Raw genomic sequence first — 9,984 nt, forward strand, 5'->3', positions numbered from 1 at the left:
CATCAGAGCACTCACAGTTATACTAGTATTATTTTGTGAGTAGTTTGTAATTTTTATTTGCATTTGTTGGTCTGTTATTAAAAGATCAGAACCAAATAATAAAACCTAGCTCTCTCCAATTACAGATGTTTAATTTTTCTATAATGCCTCCTGTTTAGTATAATTATCTGCTATATATGTAGTTTCTGACTTGCCAGTGCCTGAGGTTTGATTTTAAAGCAAGACAATTGGTGGTGGCTATTCTGGATACAACAAGCATTGCAGAAGACAACAGCAAGGAATTATGGAAAAAGAAAGCATAAAGAAATTTACTGTGACATTTTAAAGGCTAAAGGAATGTAAGAATCAAAAGAGAATAGGTCAGGTAGGCAACAGAAGCCTGGCCAGGACCTGAAGATAACCCATTTGAAATTTGAGGTAAAGAGGAATGAAAAACAAGGGCAGCTAGAAGAGGACATAACTGAGCTAATAAGGCTGGTGCCTTGCCAGAACACTGACACAGATGTAGTAAGTCATGCAATTGCAGACAGAAGATAAGCGGGATCAGAGAATAGCACCGAGAACTGATGAGGTCCAGAACAAGGTTTCGCCAGGGGAAATGGGGTACAGCTGGTGGCTGTCGAAAATGGTGAACAGGGAGGGGGAAAGAGGGGATGGGGACACAGTTGTAACTTTCAAGTTCCTCTAAGCACACAAAAGAAAGCTGATGGCAGTGGAGCAGGAGAGATGAAAGGCTTGTAGTTGCACATCTCTTTCTTTAAAGAGGGAAGCAAAACCAAACTAGATTGGTATCATCAACTAAAAATGGCATGCAGGAAGAGTTTTGGAAAATGGAAAATCACAATGTTGCTCAGTGGTGAGAAACTTCCCTCACCTTCCAGCTAAGGACACGTCACTGGAAAAGTCCCAGCCTGGGAAAAAAAAAAATCCACTGAGTAAACAAATTGCATAGGCAGCGAAAACAGAAAGTGGAACAAAGTCAAATGATACTTTGGCTTTGAAGGAGTTTATTTTCAGGTTAGCATTTCCTTGAGTGGCATCAGCTCAAGTTCAGACAAGAAAAATCTTGTTAGACTGAAAATGACTGGGAAACTTCAAACTGCTGATATTAGGCCATTGAAAGAAACTCACTTATTAAAAATCTAAGATTTCAACCTGGGAATTTTTGAATTTTCAGCTAGTGAGTGTAAAATGATCACACTGACAAACCAGACACCCAGGATTAGTCAAGTTTGTGGATTCCCCCCCCTTAATTTGCATGTATTTCTAGACAAAGAAGTCCTTAACTATACCCTTCTGAACAATTCACTGGGCATGGCTCTTTGTCTTGCAAGCAAGTTCAGTGGTGAGTTTTCCAGCTTGTCTATAAAGAAAACAAGGGAAAAACTTCCTTGGTGACAATAAGACAACAAATACAGTGTTGGATAAAATTCTAGGATTCTTACCTCTCTAACTAGTATCCATAAAAATAAAATAAAAATACTGACAAAAATTATTACCCTTCTCTGATAAAAATCTACTTTCAACAAAGGTACTTCATAGTAATTAATCACAGCAACTGTTCAATCAAATTCTGGAAACAATTACAGTGGCAGCACTTTGTAGCTGTAATCTAGGAAAATAATCAAGATACTTCTACTTTTGCTTTTCTGTTTCCCCCACTTAATGAGTGCTGCTGCATCCTGGCCAATGCCACGACAGTCCAACCCTGCTACCAAACCTATTCACATTCTCTCAGAGTTGGGAAGAGGATCAGTTAAGAGTCTTTGAGTGAAGAGGTTATGAGTTTTTTGTTTGTTTGTTTGTTTTATGGCTTCTAACGTGTATAAACAGTAGAAGGGAACCAGAACTGCAGGAAGGTTTCAAATGCTGATTATCACTTTTCCTGTTCCAAGATAAGGTAATGTTACTGCAACAGGGGGCCACAAGGATCTTGACTGCTAAGTTGGAAGGGCTCAAGTCCATTGATCACCTCTCTGGTTTTGAAGCTTCAAACAATGGAGAACAACAATAACAAAAACTTTTCTGAGGCACTAAGATGAAGGGGCAAACATGAAATTCAGTCGTGTTTCAGTTCCTGCTTCTGATGCAGTTCTTGCATCAAGCTTTCTAAAAGAGAAATGTCATGAATTTTCCATGTATGCTCTTACATGCATGGGATGGAGCCAGGGTGGGGACAATGCCAGAAGTACAGACAATGCTCACAAAAATGTTCTAATTGGACTGATTTATAATTTTTATGGGAATGTTCTTTTCCCAAAGTAATTTTCAGGCAATAAAACCAGGTTGTGACAGTATCATAAACATGACCTGCTGTTCTTTAAAAGCTTTTTGGTTTTGTTTTTTTTTTTTTCAGGAGTACACATTAGGGTTGATCAGGACAAGGTAGTGTGGCATCTGACAGCCAGAACCTGTCTTATGCTGGACGATACCTATTGCAAGAGGTCTCTGTCTTAACACTTTTCAGTTTTGGCCAACACAGTTTGCTAAAAGTATTTATTTTATTCCTCTGGAGAGCTGTTGATAATTTGGAAGCTTTGCAATTTTTTGTCCTCGGTAGTATAACCATGCTGTTTGAAACCATTTCAAAATAGTTGCATCTATAATGCTAAGAGGTTTGCTCTTGGATTCAACTCACATGCTGTTCCTCACACTGGTGACTCAGTCAAGACTTTTCTCATGGGAGTAAGCACCACCAAAAAGCTGCATATTGCAGCAAAAAAATTTGTGCATTTAAATACAAGACACACACAAAGTTGATGTATTTACTTATTGAACATTTGATGCAGTTAAGCAATGCAGGAAAAGAGTCTTAAAGGTGAATTGTTAGTGAAGTTCATTCTTGCTTTGTGTGACTGTTTTTTTTCTCTATAGTAAGGTTTTATCTGGTAAAGCTTCTTTAAATTGCACAGATTTGGAACTGGATCAGTCAGGGAACAGAAAACCTCACAAAGGAGGGAAGACTAAAAATGCACTGAATGAAGCAGAACCAACCATACCTTAATCACAAAAGGATTTCCACAGTCAGACCTTACACTTAAAAAAAAAAATTGTCAGACTAACCCAATTTTTAATGGAGTCACTGATGGTTCTCAGAGTAGAGAAGTCATTCCTAGTCCACAGCCAATTCTGCATCCGGCTTTGCTTAGTGCTATGCACATAATTTTATTTTGCTAATTTTCTTCTCTGGCCTTGCCCATCTTCTTACAATGAAAGTTCACTTAGCAGCTGATAAGGAAAGGAACCAATTGTAAAGCTGAGTGACTAAGCAAGAAAATATATGCAAGCCATCTGAATGTCTTGGAAAACCCAAACTATTTTTTTACACTGTTCACCCACAGACTAAGCAAAAAAGGCTAAAAGAACTTGAAAGCTTTCACTCTCAACATTCAAAAGCTGGAAGGTGCTAGAATTAACACAGGATATACACAAGAAAGCCTGGACTAGGATCAAAAGGGCAGTGCAGAAGTGTATGGCAGCAGAAGGACCGGATTCACCAGGAGCTACAGAGCTGCACGTAGCTCTCAGGCAGTTCACACAGGATTTCAAGGGCAGGGCTGGCACCAGAGCTGTGCTGACAGACACACTGGCAAGTGTCACCATTCCTGCAGCAATGGAGGCTGCTATGGACAGCGGGGCTGGAAACCACAGCAGCCATTCAGTTACCAATCAATACTGATCGTGGGGGCACAGAACAGGCTGACATCAATTCGGCTGTGCCAGCCCCAGGGATGGCAAAGGCATAAGGCAGACACGGGGGAACAGGAGTCACTTAAACAAGTTCAGTTAACTCTTCCCTTAAAAAAAGCTGATGTGTTCAGAAAAATATTTAAAAAACAAACCCAAACAGCATAATTACTGCTTTCTTCATGCTTGCAATTCACTAGTCAGTCATTCCTTTTTCATCACATGAATGACATCACTGACAGAAATTATTGCCTGAGGACCTAGACTGAAACCAGCTCTGCAATCACATTAAAAAGTCTCTGTGCAGATGCAGAAGCAGAGTTTAAATTAGCTTTCAATTATTTTTCCAAACAAGAAACACAGTAAGTTAAATACCTCAACAACAACTAATCACTAAAAATTAAAACATTAAAGTAATAACTTATTCTACAGACTCAATAATTTTAGTAGGGAATTAGCATTGAATGAAGATGACTGCAAATTAAACATTATCAAAACCCAGGAGTGTACCGAAACACTTCAAGGACTTCACCTTAGCTTGTGTGAGTGAAGAGTAGCTGTACATACGTGGCTACACAAATAAGCTTGCAAGTCTTTCCTGTACATTTCAACAGTACTCACAAATTGCGCAAGATCAACCTTTGGTGTTCGCTCTTGTCGTATACCAAACACACTTAGCAAAACTACTGCATCTGCATAATAGACGAGTTCAGACTTTCCCAGGAATAACAAAACAACTGTAGCTGTTGCTGTGGTGTTAACCAATCTTTAGTGTCTTCTAGGCCCACAGGATGCAGCAGAGAAGGTCTTTTTCACCCCGCTAACTTCTGTTAGGCCTCTGGTTCCCCCTAGAGCCACAGCTACTCTCCAGCAGACAGTACCAGAGGGAGCCTTACTTTGGCAAAGCCCAATTCCAGTCACGTCCCTTTGCTAGGGCTACGAGGCCACGCATGAAACACACCCCTGCGCAGAGGGAAAGACATGGCCATGCCAAGGGGCTCAGAACAGGCCAGACATTGGCATCATGCAAACCAGGGTGGCATTAACATGAATTATTTTGTTATAATTCAGTATTGCCTGCATGCACAAGCACAGGGTATCACAGTATCCATCCCTCACTCGGTGTTTTCAACAAGGTTACGGTGGGGTAGCAGCTCTGGCCGTTGTAAATCTGTCTGCTCTTCAACCACAGGTTGAGCAGTATTTCTGACTACCTTCATTCCTAGGCTTTTAGGAGCCACCGGTCACCAAAAGCACTATTACACTTACATAAGACCACAGTGATCATTTTTTTTTTTTTCTGAAATCTTGTTACAGGGACATTTGTGACCTAAATGGATTGCTAAGAGCATTGTCTAAGAGGCTTTTAGCATAGGAACATCAGCAAGTAGAGAATTCAGCTGCTCTCAGGTCTCAGAGGAAACACTGATAGAGCAGTGTGCACTTCTACACACTGTGGTAAGTACACAGAAGCTTCTAGTTAAACAAATAAATTATTGGAAAGTAGTCATTTTATGTCAGTCATACACCCACATAATGTCATCATTTACTTGTATCCCTCATGTAATTAGATATTTTCCTAACTAAAAAAACAAAAAACCAACATCAAAAAAGCAAACCACGAAATAGGAGGATAATTTCAGGGATGCCATTTAAACTTTTACACTGTGCAAATTGTGAAGATAATAGAGGCAAAACACATTTCATCTGAAGGCTTTTATTTAGAACCTTGCTTATGGATCTGTTCTTATCTGAACCTCAATTATCTTCCATGGACTTTATATTCTTCTCAGAAAACAAGTTCCTTTACTGTATGTATTAACCTTACTCTTATCTTAAAACTGTGTCCTGTAAGGAACAGTGTTCTGTGAGTTTATTTGCTGTAACAACATAGGTGAAAATTAACTCTTCAGGCACCAAATCAACTACAAAGAAGCACATACGCCTGTAAGCATCAAGCAGGTACTCATAAGAATTTTGAACTAGATTTAAAATAAAAATTAACAGCTACTTTTAATTAAGACTCATTAGTTTCTCTTAGCCCTCAATAAACAGAAAGCGTAAGGCATGTAGAATCCAAATTCTTTAATGGAGCTGAAGCTAAAAAGCACCATCTGCCATTTACCCCGCGGTTTTCAACCGGGACCTTTCCCTTCGTCGGTCGTAAAAATTGCCCTTCGTCCAGATCAACACAGGCTAGCCGGCCACTGATGCCGGCAAGTCACGCACGGGGGAGAGCGAGTGAAGGTGTGCAGGTGGGAGCTGCAGACGCCGTGAGCGGCAGGGCCGCCGAAGCGAGAGAGCAGCAGCCCCAGGCCCCCGCTGCCGGCACTGGAGGGGCGGCGGCAGGAGCAGCTACTTGCAGAGCCCCTCCAGCCGCTCCAGCGTGCCCTTCATGTCACGGATGCGCTTGGCCAGGGCGGGCACGGGCTGCATGGCGCGGTCCAGCTCCTCGCAGCGCGCCACCAGTGCGTACATGGCGCGGATGCTGAGGTCGGCCGCCTCGCCCAGGCTCTCCACACCGTCGCGGTAGGTCTGGATGCAGCCGACGCTGAGCGCCGTCAGCGCCTGCAGCCCGCAGTGCACGTTCCGCAGTAGCTCGTCCACCTGCACCGCCACCTGCCCGGCCAGGGCCACCACGTCCTGCAGCGCCCCCGGGTCGATGGCGGGGATGGAGGATCCGCCGCCCCCCGCCGGAGGCTCGCCCCGCGGGGCGCCGCTCAGCCGGATCCGCCGCTCCAGGTTGTTGGCTACGAACTGGGTGAGGCGGCCCTCGCGCAGCACCGTCCCCTCCAGTTCCAGGGCGCTCGCCAGCGTCGCCCGCCGCCCCTCCGGCAGCTGCCGCCCCGCTGCCACCGCCGCCCCTCCGCCGCTAGCCAGGCTGAGCGCCTCCAGACTCCGCTCGTCCCGCCCCTCCGGTGGCGCAGCGGACGGACCGGGCTCCGCCATGGCGAGGGACGCGTGCCCACCCGCCGCCACCGCCCACCGGGGGCGCGCCGACGCCTGTTTACGTCTCCACGGATTGGCTGCGGGGCCAGCGGGGGGGTGGCCTCGGCTACTCCTGCTGATCGCGATTGGCCAGTGGACCACCACCCGCCCGCCGCGCACTGCGAGCCCGTGACTTGCAGGCCGGGGGCGTGCCCGCCCGGATTGGGCGGCCCCAAGGGAGGCGTGGCCCCGAGTGTTTGTGTCCCTTCCGATTGGCTGGAGCCAGGGCAAAGAGGCTGCCTCTCCACCGCGATTGGCGGGGAGAGGCGGTGGTGGCGCTGTTAGCGCACGGCGGTTGGCGCGGAGGCGGAAGTGGGCGGGTTGCGGCAGGGTAACAACACCGGGGAGCTGCTGGCGGTTCTCCTCACTCCCCCGCCATGTTCTCCTAGAGGCGACTCCGGTTGCACCACCACTTTCTCAGCCCGTCACAAAGCCTGGGCAGACACTCCCCAGCTACCCAACCCGCTCATCCCCGCCTGGGCTCGACCCCTCTCCCCGGCACAACTCTGGGTACCCACGCCCTACCATGGTTACCACCACGGCGCCGCCGCCCTTCCTGGCTCGGATCTCGGCGGGCACCGAAGACCCGCGGCGGATGCCGCCCTCCGCCCTGCTCCAGCGCCTCCGGCGCGGGGACAGCAACTGTGAGAACCAGCCCAGCTGCTGCCTGGCGGGCCCGGGGGGCAGCGCCCGCCCCGCGCTGAAGAGAGTGCGGCGGAGGAAGGGAAAGATTCGGCCCCTGCCCGCGGGGCTCCTGCCCAGCCGGTATCAGCAGTATCAGCAGCACCGCGCCGGGCTGGGGAGAAGGACGCCGCTGGGAACCGACCTGGTGACGGATGCCCCCCCGGAGGAGCCCCCTGCGCCTGCCCCCTCGAGACCCGCGCCCGGCAAACCCCTCAGGAAGGAGGTAAAGATAAGACTACGCTACTTCTTCTCACTTCAGCCCTCTATCGGAGCCCGAAGAGCCGGGCGACCGTTTCCCCTTTCTCGGGGTGGTCGGGATGGGGGGGGGAGCAGCGTGCGGGGCGCCCCCTCAGGGCCGCGAGGGGGGGACGGGGGGGGGCGGCAGAGTTTCCGTTACGCTCGGGCGGGGCGGGGCTGAAAGGCGAACCGCGGGCGGCCATTGGCTGCCCGGCACCCACCAATGAGCGCCCGGCGCTGCGCCCCAGCAACAAGCCGGATTTAGCCCTGCCGCTGGCCGCGCGCCAGCCCCGCCCCCCCCCCCCCCCGCCCCGCGCTCGCCGAAGGCGGGACGTGCGTGGCGAGCAGCGCCCCATGGCGGCCGTGGGGGGCTCCGCGCCCTCAGGCCGCCCGTGCCGGCTGAGTGGTGGGGTGAGCTGTGGGATAAGAGAAAAATAGTGGGGAGAAGGCTTCTCGGTACTCCTCCCCCCTGTCCAGGTGTTCCCAGGCGCCTCACGAAGTGTGGGGACCGGTGAGGGAACTCCGAGGAGAGGGGTCGTGGTTGACGTGACTCTATTTTGTCTCCGCAGTTCTTAAAAAACAAGATGGGAAAAACAGAGAAGGCGGCCGTCCCCTACGGCCAGCCCGTTCACAGCTTACACCTGTGTGAACAACCAAAGATTAACAGGCAGAAGAGTAAGTGTAACACGCCAGTGATGAAGATCGCCTCGGCGAAAAAGATAGAGAACTTTTGGCAGGATTCTGTGTCGCCAGAAATAGTTCAGAAGCAGGAGAAAAAGCCACTTAAAAATACAGAGAACTTCAGAAATGCCAAGTCCAAGAAACCTCTTGCCCTAAATGAAGTGAGCCAAAAAGAAAATTACGCTGGGGCAAAGTTTAGTGACCCACCATCTCCCAGTGTCCTTCCAAAGCCTCCCAGCCACTGGGTGGGTGGCACAGTTGAACTGTCTGACCAAAACAGGGAGTTGATGGCTGTCCATTTGAAAACTCTCCTAAAAGTTCAAGCGTAGTTTCCAAGATCTCTTCAGTAATTGGCAAAGAAAACTCCATCCAGGAAACTTAAAACATGCCTTGTTGCAACAAAAATTGCAAAAGACTTGTCAAGTCTTACAATCACATAAAAAAATCCTTGTATTATATTTTTTATGGTTGTGTAAATAATGTACATCTTGTATTATGTGTATATTCTTGTTCATACTTTGAGAGGTACATTTTAGTTTTGTTATGAAAGGATGTATTTTGCACTGCCTGATTGGTAGATGTCTTGTACATAAAATATGGACAATTTTACTTGTGTGCTTGACGCATGAAGACTTGACTTGCTTTGCACAAGGCAATGAAAACTTTGGAAGGAGAGTACAGCTTTCTGATTAAGGTTCCAGATCAAATGTGAATGTTTATTCGTGCACTACTGACAAGAGTTTTGCATTCTGTCTCCCAATTAAGTACAAACATGGAATTTTCATACAAATGTGAAGTTTTGCCCTCTGCTCTGGAAACTATCTGGAATTCCTGTTCTTCTGTCCATTTTTAAAATTAACTGGAATTTGACTAAAATTCCAACCCACCAATTTGAGCACTGCTGGTTTCTTTAACGAAGTTCAAAAAAAACCTAACAAAAATTTTAAAAAGGAAAGAGCAGAGCTTTCTGCCAAAATTCAATTGGTCACCAAAAAATTAAATAAAATAATTTGGCCTCCCCTTATACATGTCTCTGTTTTCCTTTTTTGTGTGTGTCTGTTAATTCAAGTACGTGAATTTAAATCATTTGATTGCATTTTAGTGCATTGGTAGAAATCCTTTACTTTTAACAGTCTCAGGTAAAATCAAGAGATTAAATAGCACACAAAGAATTTCTTATGTTTAAAAAAAAGTTACCTTTGTGACAAGTCATTCTAGGATTATTTTCTTTGTTGAAAACAGATTTCAAGCAAGCTGGGCAGTTAGACATTGAAATACATGCACTAATGCTCCATAAATCTTCTAATAGTAAGTGGCTATTAAACCACTTACTATGGAAAATCAGCAGTCACAGAAAATAAATGGAGCAAGTAGAATTTTGTATTTTTCACCAGATTTGTGTCTTGCTCATAGCTATGCTGGAAAATACATTCACCAACTTAAAATTCTTAAGGAATTGGACTGTGGATTAGTCAGGCATGTTGAGGAGATAACAGATTTGCAGTTATTTTCCTAATGTATTGTTTAAATAAAATTAATACTAGGAAGTATGTGAAATTTACATAAGATAGAAAAGCATTTTCAAGTATTTTTAAGTTTTTGGATCCACCAAAAACAATACACTGTGCTCTGGTGTCCTAGCAGAGGAGAGGTACATAGGAAGGAAACAGCTGCTTGTATCCAGCTGAGTTGGCTCTGTGGTGTGAG

The 9,984-nt window shown here is 46.5% G+C and overlaps 2 protein-coding genes across 2 annotated transcripts; one reads left to right on the forward strand and one right to left on the reverse strand.

The window, feature by feature from the left end:
- Positions 1-5,757: 5,757 nt before the first annotated feature.
- Positions 5,758-7,097, reverse strand: BORCS6 (BLOC-1 related complex subunit 6; the record flags this gene model as incomplete). Its single annotated transcript, XM_062488962.1, is given in 5 exon segments — positions 5,758-6,703; positions 6,747-6,848; positions 6,850-6,946; positions 6,949-7,018; positions 7,020-7,097. Coding segments are annotated over 5 exon segments (1,008 nt in total), but the record flags the coding sequence as incomplete, so codon positions are not given.
- PNRC1 (proline rich nuclear receptor coactivator 1) lies at positions 6,987-9,301 on the forward strand. The gene is made up of 2 exons (XM_062489871.1): positions 6,987-7,582; positions 8,166-9,301. Exons 1-2 carry the CDS (start codon positions 7,202-7,204, stop codon positions 8,604-8,606), a joined length of 822 nt encoding a protein of 273 aa, XP_062345855.1. The 5' UTR covers positions 6,987-7,201; the 3' UTR covers positions 8,607-9,301.
- The last annotated feature ends 683 nt before the right edge of the window (positions 9,302-9,984 follow it).

Source organism: Cinclus cinclus, chromosome 3, assembly GCF_963662255.1.
Source record: "Cinclus cinclus chromosome 3, bCinCin1.1, whole genome shotgun sequence".
NCBI lineage: Eukaryota > Metazoa > Chordata > Aves > Passeriformes > Cinclidae > Cinclus > Cinclus cinclus.